The sequence below is a fragment of the Heloderma suspectum genome, chromosome 1 (genome assembly GCF_057233095.1).
Source record: "Heloderma suspectum isolate Gila_16-S chromosome 1, 16-S_ref, whole genome shotgun sequence".
Classification (NCBI taxonomy): domain Eukaryota; kingdom Metazoa; phylum Chordata; class Lepidosauria; order Squamata; family Helodermatidae; genus Heloderma; species Heloderma suspectum.
In genome coordinates this window covers 62,709,067-62,735,239 of record NC_139458.1, presented here as the reverse complement: position 1 = coordinate 62,735,239, position 26,173 = coordinate 62,709,067, and the positions used below count along the sequence as shown (strand labels likewise).

The 26,173-nt window shown below is 42.7% G+C and overlaps 1 protein-coding gene across 10 annotated transcripts in view; it reads left to right on the top strand.

The window, feature by feature from the left end:
* DPH6 (diphthamine biosynthesis 6) overlaps positions 1-26,173 on the top strand; it is a 372,137-nt gene that overhangs the window by 235,623 nt on the left and 110,341 nt on the right. For all 10 annotated transcript variants that reach the window (XR_014789202.1, XR_014789200.1, XM_084844448.1 and 7 more), the window contains one exon: positions 8,496-8,732. Coding sequence is in view for 8 of the 10 variants with exons in the window: in XM_084844448.1 (XP_084700574.1) it covers positions 8,496-8,732 (237 nt within the window). In the remaining 2 variants the exon portion in view is untranslated. The remainder of the gene's footprint in view (positions 1-8,495; positions 8,733-26,173) is intronic.

Genomic DNA, 26,173 nt, shown 5'->3' with positions numbered 1-26,173 from the left:
AGAACTATACAGGAAAGATCTGAATGTCCCTGATAGCCATGATAGTGCGGTTACTGAACTTGAGCCGAACATCCTCGAGAGTGAAGTCAAGTGGGCCTTAGGAAGCATTAGTAACAACAAAGCTAGCAGAGATGACAGTATTCCAACTGAGCTATTTAAAATCCTAAAAGACGATGCGGTTAAAGTGCTGGACTCAATATGCCAAAAAATTGGAACACTCAACAGTGGCCACAAGACTGGAAAAGGTCAGTTTACGTTCCAATTCCAAAGAAGGGCAATGCCAAAGAGTGTTCAAACTACCATACAATTGCGCTCATTTCACGTGCCAGCAAGGTGATGCTCAAAATCCTACAAGCTAGGCTTCAGCAGTATGCGAACCGAGAACTACCGGAAGTACAAGCTGGGTTTCGAAGAGACAGAGGAACTAGAGATCAAATCGCCAACTTTCGCTGCATCATGGAGAAAGCAAGAGAATTCCAGAAAAACGTCCCTTTCTGCTTCATTGACTACGCTAAAGCCTTTGATTGTGTGGATCACAACAAACTGTGGCTAATTCTAAAAGAGATGGGAGTACCAGACCACCTTACCTGTCTCCTGAGAAACCTGTATGAGGTTCAAGAAGCAACAGTAAGAACCAGACATGGAACAACCGATTGGTTCAAAATTGGGAAAGGAGTACGACAAGGCTGCATATTGTCGCCCCGCTTATTTAACTTATATGCAGAGTACATCATGACAAACGCCAGGTTGGATGAATCACAGGTCGGAATTAAGTTTGCCGGGAGAATTATCAACAACCTCAGATACGCAGATGATACCACCCTAATGGCAGAAAGCGAAGAGGATCTCAAGAGCCTCTTGTTGAGGGTGAAAGAGGAGAGTGCAAAAGCTGGTTTGAAACTCAACATTAAAAAAACGAAGATCATGGCATCTGGCCCCATCACTTCCTGGCATATGGAAGGGGAAGAAATGGAAGCAGTGACAGTGGGCTCCAAGATCACCGCAGACGGTGACTGTAGCCATGAAATTAAAAGATGCTTGCTCCTTGGGAGGAAAGCTGTGGCACCCCTAGACAGCATAGTAAGAAGCAGAGACATCACCTTGCCGACAAAGGTCCGTCTAATCAAAGCTATGGTTTTCCCAGTAGTAATGTATGGCTGTGAGAGCTGGACTATAAGGAAGGCTGAGCGCCGAAGAATTGATGCTTTCGAACTGTGGTGCTGGAGAAGACTCTTACGAGTCCCCTGGACTGCAAGGAGGTCAAATCAATCGATCCTAAAGGAAATCAACCCTGAGTGCTCATTGGAAGGACAGATCCTGAAGCTGAAGCTCAAATATTTTGGCCACCTAATGCGAAGAGAAAACTCTCTGGAAAAGACCCTGATGCTGGGAAAGACTGAGGGCAAAAGGAGAAGGGGACGGCAGAGGATGAGATGGCTAGATAGCATCACCGATGCAATGAATATGGACTTGAGCACACTCCGGGAGAGAGCGCAGGACAGGAAGGCCTGGCGTGCTATGGCCCATGGGGTCACGAAGAGTCGGACACGACTGAATGACTGAGCAACAACAAATGGACTATGTATGTAAGAATGTGCAAAATACCCATAAAACGTGAAATCATAGCACTTGAAGCAGTTAAATTGGAGAGCCACTGTGGTATATTTATTTATTGTTAGATTTATTCAGCATCTCGTTGAACAATTTCTCTCTAGGTATTGTAAAAATAGATCAAAGAATCTTGTGGCACCTTAGAAACTAACAATTTTATTATGGCATAAGCTTTTGTGGACACTGTTCGCTTAATCAGATGCATGAAGTGTTAACCTCAAATTAACCATGCATCTGATGAAGTGCCCATGGAAACTTATGCCAGAATAAATTTGTTACATGTGTTGCACTGATATGTTTGGATAGCCCCATGTTTGTCATGGTTCCCATGAAGTCATGAACTGCACTGGATCTGGTGGCCTCAGTATGAATGTTGAGGTCCCGCAGGACAATCATGGGGGCTGGGAGGGGGTCTCAACGCGAAGTCTGAGACCATACAGACAGATCACACTGGCATTCACCTGAACAGGAAGCTGAGAGAGAAAGAATTTCTATATACCCTGGTGACACATCCTCCCTGATCCTCATGGTTATTCAGGTGCTGAAACACATACATTGGCGAACATAGCTGGGAAAGACTACCTGCCCCCTGCCCCAGCTCCCCCACTCAGGTCTGTTATACATACTGTGAAGAAATGCTATGTATATAAATCCTTGTTGATGTTCTGTAATTTTTAGATGTTCTGTGTGACCTTTGTGAGGCCGAACATTATCTGAGTAGGCCTGAGGCCTATCTTTGTTACTGTCACAGACCTGTGTAGGAGTAGTGCTTGGTGACAGATTCTGAAAGGAACAAAGAGAAGATCACTTTTAATATGTATAGATGGGGATCACGTAAATTCTGGTTTGATTGGTCTGGGAAACATCAGATTCTGATTGGCTGGGGTTCTAACTAGGTGGAAAACGTGGTTGAGAAATGGCAGTTGGCAGTTAGACAGTGGGCAATTACAGTCAGTCGGTGGAGTGAGAGGGTGTAGTTGTTTGGTATGTGATAGAAGGACTAGGGAAAAGCTGAGGGGAAACTGAATAGCTAAGGTATGAATATTATGCTATTCTTTATCTGCGTGATAACTGTGGGTTGCTGGTGAAGATCAGGAGTAAGGAGCAGTACCTGTGTTATGCCAGGAGGCTACCCTAAGTTCTTACCAGAAGAAGGTTACAATTCAGGCATTAAAAACCAGATAAACTGGCCAAGCAGCCTATACCCAAGAGCTGGACCTGGTTGCAGGTGAATTTGGCTGGGGTAAAAGAAGTAATTCAGGGCACAATCGTATGGGTTGGCAAGGGCCAGGCAGGGCAAGAAGAGCCTAGAGGCAATGTTGCCCCTGTTACTTGGTTTAAAATGCAAAAAGCAGCTAGATGGGCCTGTGAGCCCATCTAGCTGACTTACATTTTGGTAGGGATGTCCATTGCTGGGAAATCCAGCCCTTTTGGGGTGGCTGGATTTCTACGGTGCCCCCAAGTTGGCTTGCATTTGTGAGATGAATTGAAGTTTTCTTCCACAAATCCAGGAACTTTGGGGGGTTCTTTTTAAGTTGTGTAAATAGCAATTTGCATAAATTGCAACCGTAGTGTGTTTAATTTGCACAAATTACAGGTGCAATTTGGGCAAATTACACAAATTGCAGCTGCAGTTTGCACAAATTGCTCTTTAACCCTCTCTCCCCAAAAAATCTGTGAACTGGCCTGACTTGATGCAGATCAAGTCAGGCCAGCTCATGGGAAAATGAGCCAAAGCCTGGCAGACTGAGCTGATGAAAGCTCCATCCCCCAGAAGGATTCCTCCAACATCCCTACATTTTGGTTGATGGGTAGGGAACTGGAGAGTTCGTATGATATTGCATATCCGGCCTTTCCTCTCCCTTCCCCTCCTACCAGCTCACCCCCTTTCCCCCCCTCTCTGGCTTCATCTACGAGGCTGCAGTTGCGAACTTGTGAGAGAAGCTTTCCTTGGCAGCAGGGAGAGGGAGAGCAGATCCACAATCAGATCTCCCCCTTCGTCCTCATAGCTCTTTCTATGGGCGCAGAGGAGGTGATACGCAGTTTTGCATAGCACCCCAGATGCTGTCTAGGGGCCACATGATTGATTTCTAAGAGGCTTGTATTAGCAACAGTATCTCCTGAGTCCTTAAGAATTGTCAGTAACTATTCTTTTGAAAACCCCGAAGTAAATATTAGTATTCCCTTATGTACAAAATACCCCTTTAATAAATGAACTTGTTTAACAGTTAAGACTGTCTGTATTGTTTTTCCCCATAACATGTCTAAGGCTCTTATACTAAGCTACCAGGAGATTTTAAAGTATTCTAAAAGAATTGGGGGCAACAGAAAATGGACTACTTGTGGAACTCTGAGTTACAGTGGCAGGGAGTTCCTTGGGCCCTGAAATATAAGCATTGCTTAAAAAAACAAAAACAAAAGGAATCCCCATACTTACCATAGTGGTATAATGGCTAGGAGCATCAGGATAGTCCTAGGGAAACACAGGTTCAAACCCCTATTTGGGCATGAAACTCACTGGATGATCTTGGACTAGTCACTACCCCTCAGCCTAACCTACCACACATAGTGGTTGTGAGTCATAGAATCATAGAATAGTAGGGTTGGAAGGGGCCTGCAAGACCATCGACACCAAGCCCCTGCTCAGTGCAGGAATCCAAGTCAAAGCAAAGTGAGGATGAAATGCGGTGGGGAGAACTATGTTGGCCACGCTTGACATCCTTGGAGGGTAGAATATAGAATTTATTTATTGCCCAGGTTTTAGAAACAGCACCTCTAGTTGTCGCTCTTATGTATAGTGAGGATAGGGGGCTAATTTGTGACTAGTATACAATTGAAATAAGAAAAATCCACCCATCACCTGAGAGGCCATTTTGTAAAATAGTTGCAACTGCTAAACAAAGCCAGTTTTGACTAGGTACTATATCCTTTTTGAACAGTACGGCAAAGACTACATTTGACCCACGTTGCATGCTTCCACTTGAGCATTTCCCCACCTAAAAGCCACTCCTATGTATGCTTTCCTGTACTTATCACTTTGCCATCTTAGAAATTTTTAAAGATGCAAACTATTATTTCGGAAGGGAAGGGAGTTACCTTAGAATTGGAAGCAAACACTTTGCCAGCTTTGTTTTGAACTCTCTCTCTTTTTTTTAATAACTATGTGGGTTAATTTACCAGAAGTATCCAGGAGACTTTTAAGACGGTGTTATCTTGGTGCATATTTCAAAACACTGACAGATACTTTATCAGTAATTAGTATTCATATTATGTCTCAAACAATCTGTTCAAGAATAGGGGAAATGAACTGGTTGAACAGCTCTTTCTCTCTGATAATTAATGTTTGGGGGGGGGCAGTGTGTGCATGCAAAATTGAGGTCAAACAGGAAGTTATTTTTTCATGGAATAATGTGAATGACCTGCACTAGGGCTTCATCTTCTCTTCTGATTTAACTTTGGAATAAACCCTACTTAAAAAATAAAATATCACCCCTCTGAATAATTTCTTTCTGGAGTTGTTGCTCATCTTGTCAATATGCCATTTGATATCTGGCTGGACTCCCTTGTTCAATGGCACATATTTTTAAATAGCACACATCTCCCCCCCGCACACACGCACACACACACACAAAGACCATTTGTTCTTTTTAACAAAAATATTAATTGCATTCCTTTTTCTTCCAACTTTTTGGTTATATATAGCTTTGCAAAACAATATTTTAGACATCTTAAACAATTTAAAAATATAGTTGATGAGTGTCAGTTGATCTATTAGATTTTCTCTTCGCCTCCTCCCCCTCTTCAGCTGCTAATCATAGAATTTGATTGCCAAATAGCTTAGCATACTCTTCCAATAGTTACATGTGTGAGTCTTCTGTGAGATACAAGCAGTTTTATAAGGACAGATTTGGAGTTGCATATGGGTTTGTCACATGATTTGATTGCCATGTCTTTGAGGGTTGTTGGTTTTTTTAAATGGCACATACAAAACGTTCTGCAAATAGTTTCCCCACAATAATTTATGCCATGTTAATTTGTATTATGTATCAAAGTGCTAGTTATGACCTTTAAAACCCTTCTGCCAAATGATGAAGACCTTCTTCCTTTTTAGGAAGGCCTTTGTCCCTCTAGTTTGCTTCTACTTTTTAGTAACTTTTTATTGATTGTTTTACTCTTCTGCTGGCTTTTAATATGTCTAACGTTTTAAGGAAGGTATTTCATGTGATTTTTAATTTTTTTATTGTTTATGTGGTTATGTTTTTGTATTTTCTGATTGTTTGCCATCTTGAACTGTCAGGAAAGGTGGGATATACATTCATTACATAAATGTTGTGGCCCACATCTCTTTCTCCTCTTTCCACCAGCAAGAAATAGTCCCACAAAATTTGTGGTTTGACAGTTTCCCCACCCACATTCCACTTCATTGGTTGCCACTTGTGGTGCTGAGGAAATTCACAGCATGGTCATATCAGCTGTTTTGTAGATCTTGAGAAAAAGGAGGAGGAAAAAGAAGTTTATAGGTCTCTCATACACACAATGCACACACATACATATAAAGGAAACTTGCATTCTGCAAGCATAAGATTCACATCTCTGGCTGCCACCAACTCTTCCCCCATGATTGATTCATGTTGACAAAGAAGCAACAGAACATTCACAGTCCAACTTGACATGTGTTCTATTCTGGAATGCTGTCTTCTCTTATGAGTGAAACCTCATGGCCTTGCAAGGGAGAACTAGTCCAGCATTCTTGCCCTGTTCTGCTTTCATATTTGCCTACTAGTCTGGGTTCTAGGGGGTTTGCGTGTACCCAGTTTTAGCATTCTGGATGGTGTGACAGTACTTTAACTATTTGAGGGAATACTTTGTTCCTTCCCTTTTGAAGGAATGATGTAGAAATGTCCTATTTCCAGACTTTTGTAGTAACCAAGGTACCTTGGGCTACACTTATGCCAAATTAAAGCTTTTTATTTTTTTTGAATGTGCAGGTGTCCTGATAATTTGGGGGTATACTTTGGGTCCTCTGTTTGAGCCCCAGATATAACTTCTTCTAATAATCATGGTGTCTTGGACTATGCCTGTATCAGAACTCAGCTTTCTGAGTCATGTAGAAGTATTCTGACAGTTACAGATCCCATATGATGTGTTGTAGAACTTTCAGTTGAGAGCTGAACTTTTAATTGATGTTCTGTTATTTTGTCTAGTGCATTTTGTGCTGTGATGATTGCCTCTGTGATATTATCATCGCTTTTGTGATATGGCTGTCAACCATCCCGAGATGTTTACCAAGATGTAAAAATGCTTGTGTCAAGTGTTTTAGTTGCTTGTAACAATTCTGCAGATAGGAACATGTAAGATTCTAACACATGGCGTGGATACAGATATTAGGAAGAAAGATGTTTGTTTATTTCTAACATGTATAATCAAAAGTGGCTTACAAACAAGCAACAATTAAATAACTTAAACTAAAAATGATTGCAATGTTTACAAGGCAGAACAGTCACATCCTTAGTAAAAGCAATATTTTTAAAAAAAAACCCTCCTGAAATAGGGGCTCAAATAAGAAAAAGCAGCATTGAAGCCAGTCTTGGGAAGTTGCAAGTCCTGGCCACCATAACTGAAAATGAAGTTCGCGGGCAGGCTCATATGGGGAAGGGTGATTCTTGAGATATGCTAGTCAAAGTTTATTTAGGGCCTTAAGGTCAAAACCAGCACCATGAACCAAGCTGGAAGCAAATTGGTAACCAGTGAAGCTGATAAACAATCAGTGTAGCATGATCTGACCTTCTGGCTCTGGTCAGAACCCTGGCAGCCAACCACACTCTGAACCAACTAAACCTTCTGGACTGTCTTCAAGGGCAGCCCTATGTAAAGTGCAGTACAGTAATTAAACCTGAAGTTGACCAGGGCATGAATGACTCACGCCAGGTCCAGTTTCTCCAGTAGAGTGCACAGCTAGTGTATAAAATGAAGCTGATTGAAAGCAGTCTTGGCTAGTGCTGCCACCTTGGGCATCCACGAGCAAGGCTTGGGGATATGCTGTAACTGCCTTAAGTTTTTTGTATAAGACAGTAAAGGTAGGAAAAGAGCAGGATGTTTGACCTTAATTCAAATGAATATTGTGTAAATGGAGTTTACATAGCTCATTTAAATTAAAGGTAAAGTAATGCTTAACGGTATGAGAATGCCTTTTACAGTGTATGAGTACAAACATACATGTTGTTGTTGTTCAGTCGTTCAGTCGTGTCCGACTCTTCGTGACCCCATGGACCATAGCACGCCAGGCCTTCCTGTCCTCCGCTATTAGCACTGCAGAACTTTAACCTAATGATTGCTCTTACAAATATTTGTGAGGTTATCTTACTTGTGTGTCAGGGGGGAGGGAATTACTATTTGGGGCCCAGATACCACAGGGATTGAGGCTGAGCCTGGCATCTCTGCCATATGTTAATGAGAATTGTTGCTAGCTAGAACATGTAACAGCCCCCTCCCCATTTTTTTTTTTTTTTGGTGCACTCCCAGTTCCCCAGTTGAAAACAAATTTTCTTGGAATGTGACACAACATTGGTACTTTGGAAATAATTCTGACATTGTGAAGAGGTTACATTTACATATTTCTAGGCTTACCTATTCTGTTCCTTGCAGATTTGTTTGAAGGTGATTATGTATATATGGACATCTATGTATTAAATTTCAGGTTCAAGCTTATTAAAATGCTGTACCTTTTATGATGTAACTAAATCCCTGTCAGGAATGACCTTTATGCCAATATACTTGCTGCTTTTGTACCCAAGTTGGAAATGTGTAATAGACTCCTAGAGCAAATGTAGAAGGACAAGTCCACCATTTTTCTTACGCTTTCCCCCATTATTATTCTCTTCTAGGTTGGAGATATTCTGTACTGTGCTGGACAGATTGCATTAGTGCCCTGTACTATGCAGCTTATAAGCGCTGGCATTGAAGCAGAGGCTTTGGTTTCCTTAAGCCACGTTGAAAAAGTCCTGAGAGCTATGCATGCTGAACTCCAACATGTACTTATGGCAAACTGTTATGTAACTGACAACAAGTACATTTCTGTCGCTCAAGCTGTATGGAAGAAGAAATTAAGAGAACTTAAAAAGGTATGTGTAATACCAATTTTGTTTTTCCTGCTTTGAAAATAACAGTTTATGAAATGTTTTTCCCCCTTACATGAAGTAATATCAGAATATTCTCAGTGGCTTTTGCTAGGGTTCAAGTAAAGACTGATATAATAAGGTTTGATTGAGCTGTTATGTTCTGGCTCATAAGTGGCTGTGCACAATTGAAACAGAAAATTGCCTAATAGAAAGTTATATTCATCACCAAGTTTGTCTTAATTCCCCAAAGTAATAAGTTAAAGAGACCTGTAAGAACAACCAATTCCATCTGGAAATTTTTGAAGAGTATTTAGTGTTTGAAATAAATGTGCCCATATCGTTTTCTTCAGTAGGGTAGAATGGTTTCTCATTGCACTTTATGAATTCTTGCACTTACTTACAGAGATGATCTGTAAAGTTCATCTTTTACTGAGCAAATTTCATCGTATTCTAAGTAAGTTTTAAAGTAGCAAATCTTTGTTGTTGTTCAGTCATTAAGTCGTGTCCGACTGACCCCATGGACCATAGCACGCCAGGCCTTCCTGTCCTCCGCTCTCTCCCAGAGAGTGCTCAAGTTCATACTCATTGCATCGGTGATGCTATCTAGCCATCTCACCCTCTGCTGTCCCCTTCTCCTTTTGCCTTCCATCTTTCCCAGCATCAGGGTCTTTTCCAGTGACCTTTCTCTTCACATTAGGTGGCCAAAATATTGGAGCTTCAGTTTCAGTATCTGTCCTTCCAATGAGCAGTCAGGGTTGATTTCCTTTAGGATGGACTGATTTGACCTCCTTGCAGTCCAGGGGACTCGTAAGAGTCTTCTCCAGCACCACAGTTCGAAAGCATCAATTCTTCGGCGCTCAGCCTTCCTTATAGTCCAGCTCTCACAGCCATACATTACTACTGGGAAAACCATAGCTTTGATTAGACGGACCTTTGTCGGCAAGGTGATGTCTCTGCTTCTTACTATGCTGTCTAGGTTGGTCATAGCTTTCCTCCCAAGGAGCAAGCGTCTTTTAATTTCATGGCTACAGTCACCGTCTGCGGTGATCTTGGAGCCCAAGAAAGTAAAATCTGTCACTGCTTCCATTTCTTCCCCTTCTATATGCCAGGAAGTGATGGGGCCAGATGCCATGATCTTCGTTTTTTTAATGTTGAGTTTCAAACCAGCTTTTGCACTCTCCACTTTCACCCTCAACAAGAGGCTCTTTAGATCCTCTTCGCTTTCTGCCATTAGGGTGGTATCGTCTGCGTATCTGAGGTTGTTGATAATTCTCCCGGCATTCTTAATTCTGACCTGTGATTCATCCAACCCGGCGTTTCTCATGATGTACTCTGGATATAAATTAAATAAGCAGGGTGACAATATACAGCCTTGTCGTACTCCTTTCCCAATTTTGAACCAATCGATTGTTCCATGTCCGGTTCTTACTGTTGCTTCTTGACCCTCCTACAGGTTTCTCAGGAGACAGGTAAGGTGGTCTGGTACTCCCATCTCTTGAAGAATTTGCCACAGTTTGTTGTGATCCACACAATGAAAGGCTTTAGCGTAGTCAATGAAGCAGAAATAGACATTTTTCTGGAATTCTCTTGCTTTCTCCATGATCCAGCGAATGTTGGCGATTTGATCTCTAGTTCCTCTGCCTCTTCGAAACCCATCCTGTACTTCCGGTAGTTCTCGGTTCACATGCTGCTGAAGCCTAGCTTGTAGGATTTTGAGCATAACCTTGCTGGCATATGAAATGAGCGCAATTGTACGGTAGTTTGAACACTCTTTGGCATTGCCCTTCTTTGGAATTGGAATGTAAACTGACCTTTTCCAGTCTTGTGGCCACTGTTGAGTGTTCCAATTTTTTGGCATATTGAGTGCAACATTTTAACAGCATCATCTTTTAGGATTTTAAATAGCTCAGCTGGAATACTGTCATCTCCGCTAGCTTTGTTGTTACTAATGCTTCCTAAGGCCCACTTGAGTTCACTCTCGAGGATGTCCGGCTCAAGTTTAGTGACCACACTATCATGGCTATCAGGGACACTCAGATCTTTCCTGTATAGTTCTTCTGTGTATTCTTTCCACCTCCTCTTAATCTCATCTGCTTCTGTTAGGTCCCTGCCTTCTTTGTCCTTTATCATGCTCATCTTTGCACAAAACGTTCCCTTGATATCTCCAATTTTCTTGTAAAGATCTCTAGTCTTTCCCATTCTATTGTTTTCCTCGATTTCTTTGCATTGTTCATTTAAGAAGGCCTTCTTGTCTCTCCTTGCTATTCTCTGGAACTCTGCATTCAGTTGGATATATCTTCCCCTTTCTCCCTTGCTTTTCACTTCCCTTCTTTCGTCAGCGACTTGTAAAGCCTAATCAGACAGCCACTTTGCTTTCTTGCATTTCTTTTTCTTTGGGATGGATTGAGTTGCTGCCTCCTGAACAATGTTATGGACCTCCATCCGTAGTTCCTCAGGCACTCTGTCTATCAGGTCTGATCCCTTAAATCTATTCGTCACCTCCACTGTATATTCATAAGGGATATGATTTAGGTCATACCTGAATGGTTTAGTGGTTTTCCCGACGTTCTTCAATTTAAGCCAAAATTTTGCGAGAAGCAGCTCATGATCTGAGCCACAGTCAGCTCCAGGTCTTGTTTTTACTGACTGTATAGAGCTTCTCCATCTTTGGCTGCAAAGGACATAATCAATCTGATTTCGATATTGACCATCTGGTGATGTCCATGTGTAGAGTCGCCTCTTGTGCTGTTGGAAAAGAGTGTTCGCTATGATCAGCGTGTTCTCTTGGCAAAACTCTATTAGCCTTTGTCCTGCTTCATTTTGTACACCAAGGCCATGCTTTCCTGTTATCCCGGTGATTTCTTGCCTTCCTACTTTAGCATTCCAATCCCCTATGATGAAGAGGACATTGTCAGGGTGGACACTGAGCCCATAGAACCTTAGAGCAGTTCTGATTCTGAGGAGGAACAGCCGTCCATGGGAGAGGAGCACGCTCATCCCTCCCAGGACCTTCAGCTGGCAGAGATTCCTTCTGCCTCCATTTTTTGCCAATTTTGGTTACCACCCCAAGGCTTTCCCGTCCACCCTAGCTCCCTCTTCGGTGCCGACGGCCCATGACTTTTTAGAGGAGTTGAGAGCAGTACACTACCTCTTACGGGACTCCCTCGAGCAAGCCAAGACAGCCTACAAGGCCTCTGCGGACTGACGGCGCCAGCTGGGTCCGTCTCTGCAACTGGGGGACTGGGTTTGGTTGTCCACCCAATACCTCCCCTCTCACTCGCCCACAAGGAAGCTCGCGCCTCGTCGCATGGGGCCTTTCCAGACTACTGCCCAGATTAACCCTGTTGCTTTTCGCCTGGCTCTTCCCCCCTCCATGAAGATCCATCCTGTTTTTCATCGGTCCTTGCTGTCCCCCCTGGTTTCTGGAGACCCTCATCACTCGACCGGCTCCCCCCCCCCCACCGCCAGTGCTGGTTTAGGGGGAGGAGGAGTTTGAGGTCGCAGAGATTCTGGATTCCTGCCTTTCTTGCGGCTGCCTGCAATATCTGGTGGACTGGAAGGGGTACGGGCCAGATGAGCGATCCTGGGAACCCGCAGAATATGTACATGCTCCGTTGCTGCTGAGGCGTTTCCACCGGCTGTACCCCCACAAGCCCGGGGGGTGGGCTCATGGGAGCGGGGATGATGTCAGGGTGGACACTGAGCCCATAGAACCTCAGAGCAGTTCTGATTCTGAGGAGGAACAGCCATTCGTGGGAGAGGAGCGCGCTCATCCCTCCCAGGCCCTGCAGCTGGCAGAAATTCCTTCTGCCGGCATTCCAGACATAGATAGTGGTCCTGGGAGTGAAAGAGCGTGGGAGGAGGGCTGGCTGGATGCTCGCGCTGACGCAAAGAGTACCGAGCTATGAAGGGTGCGGAAAGGAGGCGTAGCGCCCGTTTGGCGCGCAAGCTACGGTCGCATCCAGAGGACCCAAGGGAAAAGGGGAGGGACTCTCCCTAGCCCATAAGTTCAGGGTCTGCAAGTGATTCTTGTTCAAACAGGGACCCACTGTTTCCAACCCGGGGCACAGGTTACTCTGCTGTTCATAGCTTAGTCGCTGGTGATAGAGTTATTAAGTTGTAAAAGGAATAAAGCCTTGAAAAGAGTCCTTTGTCTGTGTCTGGAGTTGGCTACTGGAGTGGACTGAAAGAGGCCGGCTAGGGCCCCCTGACAGACATCTTTTTTTGGTGTTAGTTCTAGAAGGTGTTGTAGATCTTCATAGAACCGATCAACCTCAGCTTCATCGGCCTCAGTGGTTGGGGCATAGACTTGAATTACTGTGATGTTGAATGGTTTGCCTTGGATTCGTACTGAGATCATTCTATCATTTTTGAGATTGTACCCCAGTACTGCTTTTCCCACCCTTTTGTTGACTATGAGTGCTACGCCATTTCTTCTAAGGGATTCTTGCCCACAGTAGTAGATATAATGGTCACCTGAATTAAATTTGCCGATGCCTGTCCATTTTAGTTCGCTGATTCCCAAGATGTCGATGTTCAATCTTGCCATCTCCTGTTTGACCACCTCCAGCTTACCTTGATTCATTGATCTGACATTCCAGGTTCCTAAACAATATTGTTCTTTACAGCATTGGACTTTCTTTTCACCACCAGACACATCCACAGCTGAGTGTCCTTTCGGCTTTGGCCCAGCCGCTTCACTCTTTCTGGCGCTACTTGGAAATTCCCTCTGCTCTTCCCCAGTAGTATATTGGACACCTTCCGACCTGAGGGGCTGATCTTCCAGCGTCATCTCTTTTAGCCTTGTGATACGTTCCATGGGGTTTTCTTGGCAAGAATACTGGAGTGGGTTGCCATTTCCTTCTGCAGTGGACCACATTTTGTCAGAACTCTCCACCACGACCTGTCCGTCTTGGGTGGCCCTGCACGGCATAGCTTATGGCTTTACTGAGTTACACAAGCCCCTTCGCCACAACAAGGCAGTGATCCATGAAGGGGGAGCAAATCTTAAGATTATATATGATTAGATGTTTAAAATATTACAGTTAAACATAATGGGCCGTGTCCAACAGGGCTGCTGAGCTACCGCTGATTTTCTTTGTTATATTTACATTTATTACATTGTGTTGTGCCAGCAGGACTGACTGCTTGCACAGTGGGGATTTAGAAGTTCTAAAAATAACCCAGAAAACAAGCGGAAACACTTGTTTCCAGATCAGGACAGGTCAGCGAAGTTGCTGACCTGACCCATTCTGGAAATGAGTATTTCCACTAATTTTGGGTTACTTTTAGAACAACTAACTCCCCATGGCACTAATGATTTGGTCCTGTTGGCGCACCGGCATAATAGGATACTGCCTTATGATATTCATAACAGCTGACCTTGATTTGAATTTAAGTACAGAGGGTTAGATCCTATGGTTGCACAAGCAAAACACCACTTGCACAACTAATATTTCTGTTTCCTTCTTTTCCCATGCAGCTCCCTTTGCCCCCCCCCCCCACACACACACAAAAGCGTATCTGGAGGCTCGGAGCCCTCCTAAAAAATGTGTGTCATGTCACAGGAGGCTGCAGTGAGAGGGACGAATTGCCCAAAATTGGGCAGAGGAACCTTGCACTATTTGAGCTTTGCTCATGTAATTTTCTTCCACCTGATTTTGGGCAATTCCACATTCCTACTGAAGCCTCCCCCCTCCGTCCCTCCAGAATCTTACTTGCTCCAGGTATACCACCTCTTTATTCTTGTGGATATCTCTCATATTGTAATTACTGTTGCTTGATAAGATGGGAGAGGAAGCAAGTACAACAAAGCAAACAGTTATGTTGCATCCCACTCTCCAGCCTTTTTGTATTGCTCATCCTTGCATGTTACTTGAAGCTTCCAACTCTTTTGCCCCATAATTGTATTGTCTCTTACTTGTGCAGATCAATAACTGGAAAGAAAGTGGGTAGGTTAACTACATGTGCGTGTTTCATGTTTTTGTAAGGGAAAGTCATAATGCTCTCTGTCGTTCCTGTTGCTGGATAAAAGCAGAGAAGTGCACAAATAAAACAGCAAGCAGGACATTTTCCAATATTATTATGTGTGCAATACAATTTAGCTTATGAGATGGCCAGTATACTTCAGATCGTATATCGCCTATACTGTGGCAGATGCACTGGTTACTGAGACATTTCCAAGCCCAGTTTAAAGTACTGGTTTTGACCTTTAAGGCACAATCCTATACATGTTTCCTTTGCATGTTTAGACACAAAAAAGTCCTACACTTCCAAGCATGCTGTTTATAATCGTCATGTTTGTAATCTGTCCAGAGAACCTTAGTTATTGGGTGGATTAGAAATGTAATAAATAAATTTCTCCTCTCCTGTAAACTGTCCTGGCTGGGCCATGCTAGGAGTTGAAGGAACTTATTATGTCTAAACATGCATAAGATTGTGACCTTAAAGTCTTAAATGGTTTGGGACCAAATAACTTGAAGGACTGACTTCACACATATTAGTCTGCCTGCACTTTAAGAACAGCAGCAGAGGACCTTCACACTTGCCCACCTTTGAGGGTGGTTAGGTGGGCAAGTATATGGTAAAGGGCCTTTTCTGTAGTGGCCTCACACCTCTGGAATGGGATGCCATCAGGGATTTGTCAGGCCCCATCATTGCAGTCTTTTAGGAAGACCCTGAAAATGTACTTGTTTACTCTGACCTTCCCCTGATTATGTTTTACTGGACTGTTCTGGTTTGTAGCTGCAATTGCACTGTAGGTTTTTAGTCAGATGTTTTTATTGCTGGTGTTTTTATGAAGTTTGTGCTGTCTTACTACTGTATTGGTCTATTTTATTGTTGTAAGCTGCCTTTGGAAGATTCCTACCCAAAAGGCAGCCTAGAAATACTTTAAATAAATAATAAATAAATCCACTAAAAAAAGTAAATTTAGGATAATTTCATGGAGTTCACATTTACTGAGTTTAGAGAATTCTTGTCTGCATTTTTTTTAAGACCTAATCATTTAAAAGTTGCATTTTATGGTTTTAAGACATCAGATACATGTTACCATATGTTTGAAAAAATGTCATTTCTAAAATGAAATATTGATTAGCTGACTTATATGGAATATAATATTTCACATGTAGTATATGATCTCATTGAAAAGTGAGATGTGTCATATTGGCAACAGACTCATATAATAGCAAACTCTGCAGGATCTGTGAGGATTCACACTGAAGAGAAAGATGATAGAAGGGAATGCAGGATCCCAAGGCTCAATCCTGAAACCCTAGGTAATGTTCACAAATTTATCAGACCTTGTGCTCACAGCTCACAGGACTTTTGGATCAATCCCACTGACTTTAATGGGATTTTTAAATGAACAAGCATTATTTTCACTCATAGAATCATATTGTTGGAATAGACCACAGAAGTCATGTACTTCAGTCCCTGCCAATGCAGAAAATCCGCTGCTACGGTGTCTCTGATGGTTGGCTATCTAGCCTCTGCTTAAAAGCCTCTAATGAACACGAAGAGTCTACCAACTATTCCACCATCAACCAGCTTGTATCATCAGGAAGTTCTTTATGATGTTTAATCAACATCCCCCTCATTTATAATTTGAACCAGTTGGTTTGAGCTGTACCCTCTGAAGCAACAGAAAACAATTTTGTTCCATCTGTTTGACAGCCCTTCAAATATTTAAGGATGAATATCATATAATATCACTAACCTGCCTGATAGCCATGTATATATTTGTTGTGTTGTCACCAATTTCTTGACAGAGGTTTTGAACCATTCACAACTGCATGGCATGCAGAAACCCAGCAGCTGAAATCTGCAGTGATGGGGAAAGTTGTACCACTTGAATGTGTGGGATTTTTTGTGCAGGTGTTAAAGGCTCAGAGCCTCTGTGGGGGAAAAAGATGAATGACCCTAGTTTATTTCCAGAATGACTGGTATGTTGTAAATTTTTCTGTACTTCATTACTCTTCAACAGCTACTGAAATATAATGTGGGTGTGAAGAAATAATCAAGTCCTAGAATTTTCTCTTAACAATCACTGGGTTGTATCCAATGTTAGTTTAACTTAAGTCCCACTCACTTCAATGGGTCTGCTCTAAGTAGGACTAACACTGGATACAACCCAATGGTTTACATTTTCTTCTTCTTAAAAAGGTCTAAAACTCCTAACTGCTGCCTAAGGACACTGCAGAACTATGTTGCACAAAGGACAGCTCTGTGAGGACCTCCCTGCAGGATTCCCAGCATTGCAATAGGTGTGGCACCACTGTCACTTGATTCAAACAAATTGTCTATTCATCCCACTTTTCAGCAAATGGCAGCCAGTAAAGTGAAGTGGGAGGCGGGTAAATTGATAGTGTGATGGCATCATATCTCGTAACGTCTACTGATACAAAACACGGGAAAGAGAGGGAAATGAGACACAGGGCTGTAAAGTCTAGTACCACCCAGCATAAGGCACGGCATAATTTCTGCGAATGTCCTCTGTCGTGACCATAACTATATTGCAGTTCCTAGAATGTTGAGTTTGGGTGCAGAAGACTTTGGTTCTAATCCTTGTAGAACAGTGAGGTTTCTAATCCTTGTACAACAGTGGGTGGTTTTGCACAAGTCACTAAACTATTTCCTAACACATCTTACAAGGGCTTTTTAAAATATCAGTCAGATTACAATTGTAAAGCACGTCAAACTTTAAAAATCGTTTTACCAATCACCTTTATATACAAATGCCAATTGCCATTGTTCTATTTGTGTTGCACCGAGAAGGACCAAAACCAGAGGAATATTAAGAACTGGGGAATGGGACCTACTGTAAATTTGGAAGCTGGAGATATATTTCCTTCACTCCTGAGAACACTTTTGGACGGATTTATAAAGGAAGGTGATTTCCACCTCCCCATGCCAGCTCCTGGATGATGGTTGGGACTGAGATAGCTGGGGTCCAAAGTGATGCACTACTTCATCGCCCTCCATTCCAAATTCTATTTTTTAACTGCACTCTGCAGTGTGGAGGCCTCAAGGATTCCGAAATACCCGGAGAGAAGAGAAGCAGAGCTCTTCCGTTGCCTCTGCTGAGAGACCAGCTGCCTTTGGCTCTTCCCAACTGTCACCTAGCTAGCAGCCTGTCATGCCCTACCTGAGGAAGAAGAGGAGGGGGAAAGCCAGCACAATGGGCCTCAACCAGAACTAAGCAAGGAACAGGAGGCCTTGGCTGACAGTCGTCCCCTGGAACCATTACAGGAGCAACTTGGCCCCTCTCAAACTGTTCCTGAATTCCCCCAAATGCTGGAAGCAGAGCCTGAGATAATCCATTCCTCTGAACAGCATAGAATCAGATGCGAGCAGCAAAAGAACAAAAGGAGGTCACAAGAGTGGGGCCTCCCTTAAAAGCAACACACTGACCTAATTAGCCAGCTGTGCTGATTAATGACCAGCTATAAATCAGCACCCCCTTCATGGATCACTGCCTTGTTGTGACGAAGGGGCTTGCGTAACTCAGTGAAGCCATAAGCTATGCCGTGCAGGGCCACCCAAGACGGACAGGTCATGGCAGAGAGTTCTGACAAAATGTGGTCCCCTGGAGAAGGAAATGGCAACCCACTCCAGTATCCTTGCCAAGAAAACCCCATGGAACGTATCACAAGGCTAAAAGAGATGACGCCGGAAGATGAGCCCCGCAGGTCGGAAGGTGTCCAGTATACTACTGGGGAAGAGCAGAGGGTATTTCCAAGTAGCGCCAGAAAGAGTGAAGTGGCTGGGCCAAAGCCGAAAGGACACTCAGCTGTGGATGTGTCTGGTGGTGAAAAGAAAGTCCGATGCTGTAAAGAACAATATTGTTTAGGAACCTGGAATGTCAGATCAATGAATCAAGGTAAGCTGGAGGTGGTCAAACAGGAGATGGCAAGATTGAACATCGACATCTTGGGAATCAGCGAACTAAAATGGACAGGCATCGGCAAATTTAATTCAGGTGACCATTATATCTACTACTGTGGGCAAGAATCCCTTAGAAGAAATGGAGTAGCACTCATAGTCAACAAAAGGGTGGGAAAAGCAGTACTGGGGTACAATCTTAAAAATGATAGAATGATCTCAGTACAAATCCAAGGCAAACCATTCAACATCTCAGTAATTCAAGTCTATGCCCTAACCACTGATGCCGAAGAAGCTGAGGTTGATCGGTTCCAACAGTACAAGAGGCGACTCTACACATGGACATCACCAGATGGTCAATATCGAAATCAGATTGATTATGTCCTTTGCAGCCAAAGATGGAGAAGCTCTATACAGTCAGTAAAAACAAGACCTGGAGCTGACAGTGGCTCAGATCATGAGCTTCTTATCGCAAAATTTCAGCTTAAATTGAAGAACGTAGGGAAAACCACTAAACCATTCAGGTATGACCTCAATCATATCCCTTATGAATATACAGTGGAGGTGAGGAATAGATTTAAGGGATTAGACCTGATAGAGTGCCTGAGGAACTATGGACGGAGGTCCGTAACATTGTTCAGGAGGCAGCAACGAAATCCATCCCAAAGAAAAAGAAATGCAAGAAAGCCAAGTGGCTGTCTGATTAGGCTTTACAAGTAGCTGAAGAAAGAAGGGAAGTGAAAAGCAAGGGAGAAAGGGGAAGATACATCCAACTGAATGCAGAGTTCCAGAGAATAGCAAGGAGAGACAAGAAGGCCTTCTTAAATGAACAATGTAAAGAAATCGAGGAAAACAACAGAATGGGAAAGACTAGAGATCTCTTCAAGAAAATTGGAGATCTTAAGGGAACGTTTTGTGCAAAGACGGGCATGATAAAGGACAAAGAAGGCAGGGACCTAACAGAAGCAAATGAGATTAAGAAGAGGTGGAAAGAATACACAGAAGAACTATACAGGAAAGATCTGAATGTCCCTGATAGCCATGATAGTGCGGCCACTGAACTTGAGCCGGACATCCTCGAGAGTGAAGTCAAGTGGGCCTTAGGAAGCATTAGTAACAACAAAGCTAGCGGAGATGACAGTATTCCAGCTGAGCTATTTAAAATCCTAAAAGATGATGCTGTTAAAGTGCTGCATTCAATATGCCAACAAATTTGGAACACTCAACAATGGCCGCAAGAGTGGAAAAGGTCAGTTTACATTCCAATTCCAAAGAAGGGCAACGCCAAAGAGTGTTCAAACTACCGCACAATTGCGCTCATTTCACATGCCAGCAAGGTGATGCTCAAAATCCTACAAGCTAGGCTTCAGCAGTATGCGAACCGAGAACTACCGGAAGTACAAGCTGGGTTTCGAAGTGACAGAGGAACTAGAGATCAAATCGCCAACATTCGCTGGATCATGGAGAAAGCAAGAGAATTCCAGAAAAACGTCTATTTCTGCTTCACTGACTACGCTAAAGCCTTTGATTGTGTGGATCACAACAAACTGTGGCAAATTCTTAAAGTGATGGGAGTACCAGACCACCTTACCTGTCTCCTGAGAAACCTGTACGAGGGTCAAGAAGCAACAATAAGAACCAGACATGGAACAACCGAGTGGTTCAAAATTGGGAAAGGAGTACGACAAGGCTGCATATTGTCACCCTGCTTATTTAACTTATATGCAGAATACATCATGAGAAACGCCGGGTTGGATGAATCACAGGTCGGAATTAAGATTGCTGGGAGAATTATCAACAACATCTGATATGCAGACGATACCACCCTAATGGCAGAAAGCGAAAAGGATCTCAGGAGCCTCTTGTTGAGGGTGAAAGAGAAGCATGCAAAAGCTGGTTTGAAACTCAACATTAAAAAAACGAAGATCATGGCATCTGGCCCCATCACTTCCTGGCATATAGAAGGGGAAGAAATGGAAGCAGTGACAGATTTACTTTCTTGGGCTCCAAGATCACTACAGACTGTAGCCATGAAATTAAAAGACACTTGCTCCTGGGGAGGAAAGCTATGGCAAACCTAGACAGCATAGTAAGAAGCAGAGACATCACCTTGCCGACAAAGGTCCGTCTAATCAAAGCTATGGTTTTCCCAGTAGTAATGTATGGCTGTGAGAGCTGGACTATAAGGAAGGCTGAGCGCCGAAGAATTGATGCTTTCGAACTGTGGTGCTGGAGAAGACTCTTACGAGTCCCCTGGACTGCAAGGAGGTCAAATCAATCGATCCTAAAGGAAATCAACCCTGAGTGCTCATTGGAAGGACAGATCCTGAAGCTGAAGCTCAAATATTTTGGCTACCTAATGCGAAGAGAAAACTCCCAAAAGCCCCTGATGCTGGGAAAGACTGAAGGCAAAAGGAGAAGGGGATGACAGAGGATGAGATGGCTAGATAGCATCACCGATGCAATGAATATGAACTTGAGCACACTCCGGGAGAGAGCGGAGGACAGGAAGGCCTGGCGTGCTATGGTCCATGGGGTCACGAAGAGTCGGACACGACTAAACGACTGAACAACAACAATAAATCAGCACAGCTGAAGCCAGCTCTCTGTTGCAAACAACAGCGCCTTAACCTCTGCATTTCACTTCAAGATATTAGACCTAGCAAATTCCTAGACCCTTAGCTATCCACCTGGACTATGCTCTTGGACATCCCTTGTCCGGCCTTGGCGCTCGATAAAACTGACTCTTGTGGATTGACTTCTGGACTGCTTTGACCTCACTTCTGCCTGTTCCTGCAAAACCTCCTTGGAATTCCTGTGAATGACCCTGGACTGAACTGGTTGCTCTCAATCTGCTACTCCCAGGACTATTTGCACCTTGCCTAAGGCCCTTGCCAGTGTTGAAACAGGACACAGCTGTTTCATCAGGCTAGTTGACCTGTTTCCATCCCAGCTGGAATATCAGTTGGACACATGTGTTCAGATGCAAGTTAATGTAGATGTGTGAATGAAGGCATGCAGAAACATAACCTAAAATGACTACCTCATCCATTAAATATTTTGAGGGACAATTTGGAGCATTTAGACATGTACTGCTTCCACTCAGGCACTGCATCCTCAGAAGAATCAGGGTGCACGAGGCAACAAAAGGAATCTCATTGCTCTCTGTTATTCAGAAAGTCTCTTGTGCTCACATTAATGTAGTTGGTCATGTAATTGAGGAGAAACCAATTAGCTTGAAAAATATTGCTGCAAACTACTGTGTGGTCCTAAATCATATATATTCCTTTTTATATCAGGATAATGGCATTTACGCTGTAGTGAAATGCTGTAAATGTGAATATTCACTGATGCCAGCTTTTGAAATGTACTCTTTGAAACAGAATATTCCATGGGTTCAAAACAGCATAGTAATGGTGGGACTTCCACCTTGCGCTTTGCAAATTTCATTTCCCTGAGGTTAGGATTAAATGAAGCTTTTGTATTATTGTGAGGTAATTATAATGTAAATATTTAACACAGATCATGCTTAGATAGTGGAACTCTAGATGTCTTCAGAATTATTGTGCCTCTTGACTCTGGCCCAGAATGGAACATAAAAAGATTGTTATGCTTTTTGTAAAATGAACAAACAACCCAAACAAATAAGAATAATTTAGGGAGGAAGGGCAGTGCAATATGCTATATATTTTGAGAAACCTGCATAGATTGAAGCATTTATCATTTAACATAATCACTGAGAGAACAATGAAATAATGGACAATTCAATACATGGCTTTCTCTATAGCCTTAATTGAAAATTGTACAAACTGTATGTGCTTATAAAAATAAATGTGATAGGGAAGAGAGTAGCTGGAGGGAATAGGGTGAGGATTGATTCCAAACCCCCACACCTTTGTGTCATCTTTCTCTGTGTTTTTTCTGCTGCTTGCCTGGAATGTTAAAGATCTTCCTGGCCCAGGCAATGGTCCTCCAGGAACTTCCATAGTGGGTTGTGTCCATTCAAAGCCAGCTCCAGAGAGAGAGGAGTAGCTGGAAGGAACAGGATATGGGTTGATTCCAGTTCCCTTCCCCCTATATTTCTATCCTGGATATCATCAAATTCTTTTAAATGTACTCTGCTTTCGGGACCTGCCAGGATTAAAAAGCAAGCTAAAAATAACCTAAATAAATAAACTGAAGCCATAACAAAGCTCATACTAACCAGAATGAGCAAACATCGCTATTAAATAATTGGCTTTTATATTATTCAAGTTGGAATATTCAGTTTGGTTTGTATTCATCAAATCATAGAACTGAAAGTGTAATTGACTCCAAATCCCTGCTATGACAGGATCCTCTATGTTAGTATCTACAGATTAGTCCTCATTATCATTCCTTCTGACACTGATTTAAATTTTCCTGTTCTCACATGAATGTAGCCAGAACTACAACACCCAGATACAGCAGGGAGGTATCAGCAGACATGTGGTAATCTGATGCTTGCCGGAATATGAAGAATCTTAAGGAAAAACCCCTAAGAGAGAAACCCCAAATGGAGAGAAAATCTCTAAACCAGCCCAATGAGGACTGAGCATGCTCAGTGAACACAGAAAGGTGACTGACTGTTGGAGTGGTGGGGAGAGGAAAACCAGGGCAGAGGGTGAGTGAAGTGGCAAGAACGCTCAACAGAAGCATGCCACATTTTGTTGCAGATCCCCACTTGTAATTTCTTTTTACTTCCAAAATTTTACTCAGTTCTTCAGTGGAGTGGAAGGGCTGTAGCTCAGTGGTAGAGCACACGCTTTGCTTGCAGAAGATCCAAGGTTCAATCCATGGCAATTCCAGGTAGGGCAGAAAAAACTCCTGTCATGCCTGAAATACTAGAGCACCCCTACCAGTCAGTGTCCTCAGTACTGTGCTAGATGGACCAGTGGTCTCACTCAGTATAAGGCAGCTTTCTATGTTCTTATGTTCAGTGGTCAATCTGCATTCCCAGGGCAGCTTACAAATCCACATAGTACTGGCAGCTAACAAAAACTATGAGGCTATTTTGGTTTAGCGCTGTAATGGTTAGGTAGCTTTATTCTTTTGCTTTGTTTGTTTCTAATCAGGTTAAGCATAGCCTATTGTCCCAGATTTAAGCAGGTGAAGAAAGGACCGTTAAATTGTTCAGGTTATGTTAAAATAAATTATATATTTTGAGTATTGGATTTTGTTTTCTTATTCCAAGAGAAGTCTCTCATTGAAGCACTTAGGCAAATAGTGTACCAAATACCTGGAAGTATTTGGTACCTAAATAGGGCATGACAATCTCTTTCTTCAAAGTGTCCTGTACACAAGGGTTTTTCCTGTCATGATTTTTTACAGCCACTATAATCCTGGATGTACTTATTTTCAGGATTGCCATATGAACAGAGCATCAGTGACTTTGTCTAAAAATATAAAGCCCATCATCTTTACTAGAAATGAGAAAGCACACAGAACCGTATCTGTTTCAGAATGGGTCCATTTAAATCTGGCTCATTTTGAAATGGCAAGACATCTAGGCTTTATGTCATCATTGGGTCTGAGACAAGGCCTAGAGGCCTTGCTGAACCCTGAGCCCTTTCCTGTAATCCTCTTTCCCTAATTTATGAGGAAACTTCCTCAACATTCTGCCTTCCCTTGAAAACTGCCACAGTAAGGCCTAGGACCCACAAGAAGACCTGGTGGCAGGACACTAGGAACTGTGAAAAACAAGTGGAACCTGCAACAAAATGTTGCAGTGTATTGCCACCCCTAACAGGAGGGCTTCTGACTAGGGTTCCAGCCATCCATTCTCTCATCCAGGGTACTATCAACTGGAAAGGGATGAAGCACAGCATTCTGTCTCCCCACTCTCTGGTTTTCTTTTCCAGTTAACACTTAACATTCTGTGGCTGCTGAGTATGTAGTCTTTATTGGACTGTTTTGGAGAGGGGAACTTGATTGTCTAAAAAAAAATGTATTTCTTCAGAATAACGGGGTTCCCCTGAGCATGCTGATACCTCCCTCTTGTTTTTCTGTAGCTCTGTTTTGACTCCACTTCTGTCATCACTCACCACCTGAATTCACTATTAGAGGAAGTGATTGCATGGATTTCAAAGAAGGAAGAGTGTTGCTCTGCCCTTAAGCTGTACAGATCTATAAGCAGAAACAAACAAAGACTGCATATCTGTGTGGTGTTTGCTGTGGGGAAATGGGATGTGCCCATGCAGTATGTCTGATCTGTATGGGCTAGGCCAGGAGAAGCACTTTAATATGCTTTTTTCCAGAAACAATTCCACAACCAAGCCCAGCCATGAGCACAAACAGCTACTGCACAGACAAACCCAAAGGGAAAAAGGAGTTTCAAAGGAAAAAGCCTTTCAGCTTCCCTGTTCATTTACAGCATTCTCTGTCTTCGATTCTCTTATTAATTTACTTACTTTTCAATTCTCTCTCTCCATTATATCTTCCACTCTTAAATGTCAAGCAGCCTGATCTGAAAATGTGTCTATTTGAAAGTCTGTTACATTGGGTTTTATGGATCTTACTTCTAAGTAATAGGGCTTTGGAAATCTCATAAACAAAGTAGTTTTGCCCTCCCCCTCTTTTGTTTTGCCTTTTTCAGCCATGAATACTGACAGTGACTTGAATGTGAACTAGTGCTATTTTAATGTTGCTTTAAACTTTCACACAGCCCATAGTGCCAGCTACTGACCCAGCAACATGTATGCCAGCTCGGCAGTGAATAATCACTTTAACTACTTTGTGTTTTTCTTCTTCATCCATGAAGCAGAATAAATGCTTTTGGCTTGTATAATGCATTCTTGTAGCATTCTGTCAGATCTCTATTTGTGATTTAGGTGTTTTTCTTCTCTTGTGTGCATGGTTTGTCTGTAAAGTTCAAGAATCTGTGTGTGTGTGTATCTGTCTTACAGCTACTCAAATGTACGTGCCATTGTGTTCATTGGGGTTTATTCACAGGTAAGTGCGTATAATACACTTAGGTTTGTTGTATATCTGTAGTGTTACCCTCCAAAAAATAGCATAGTGCTCATATAGGTTAGTGACGATATAAGGGAGCCTTGAGTTTCCATTATCAAGTCTGAGACATTAAACAAAAAAACAAAAAGAAGTTGTTGTCCAGTTAACTAGTCATTGATAAGCACCATTGCACTGAATTTAGTTGTGTTTCACATTGCAACAGGTTAATGATAAGTTAATAGAAACCTCTCTGTATAATAACTAAAGTTCAGCGATTAAAATGTTGGCTTCCAATGTCTAGAGATTGACATGGGAAATTGCTGAGCCTATTATCTCTATCAGCAGCCTTTGATACTGGGTGGGGTGAGGGGTTGTCACAAGCACTCGACCTGGCAGACATTGTTGGCATTCCATTTGAGTGCTTCCATTCTCCTGTATCTTCTGGAAGGCATTCCATGATCTTCGGGTTAGCCCCTCCTGACAACAGGCAAAGTTACCTTCTAAAACTAACACACAAAAAAATATGTCCTCTTCATCATAGGGGATTGGAATACTAAAGTAGGAAGTCAAGGAATCACCGGGATAACAGGCAG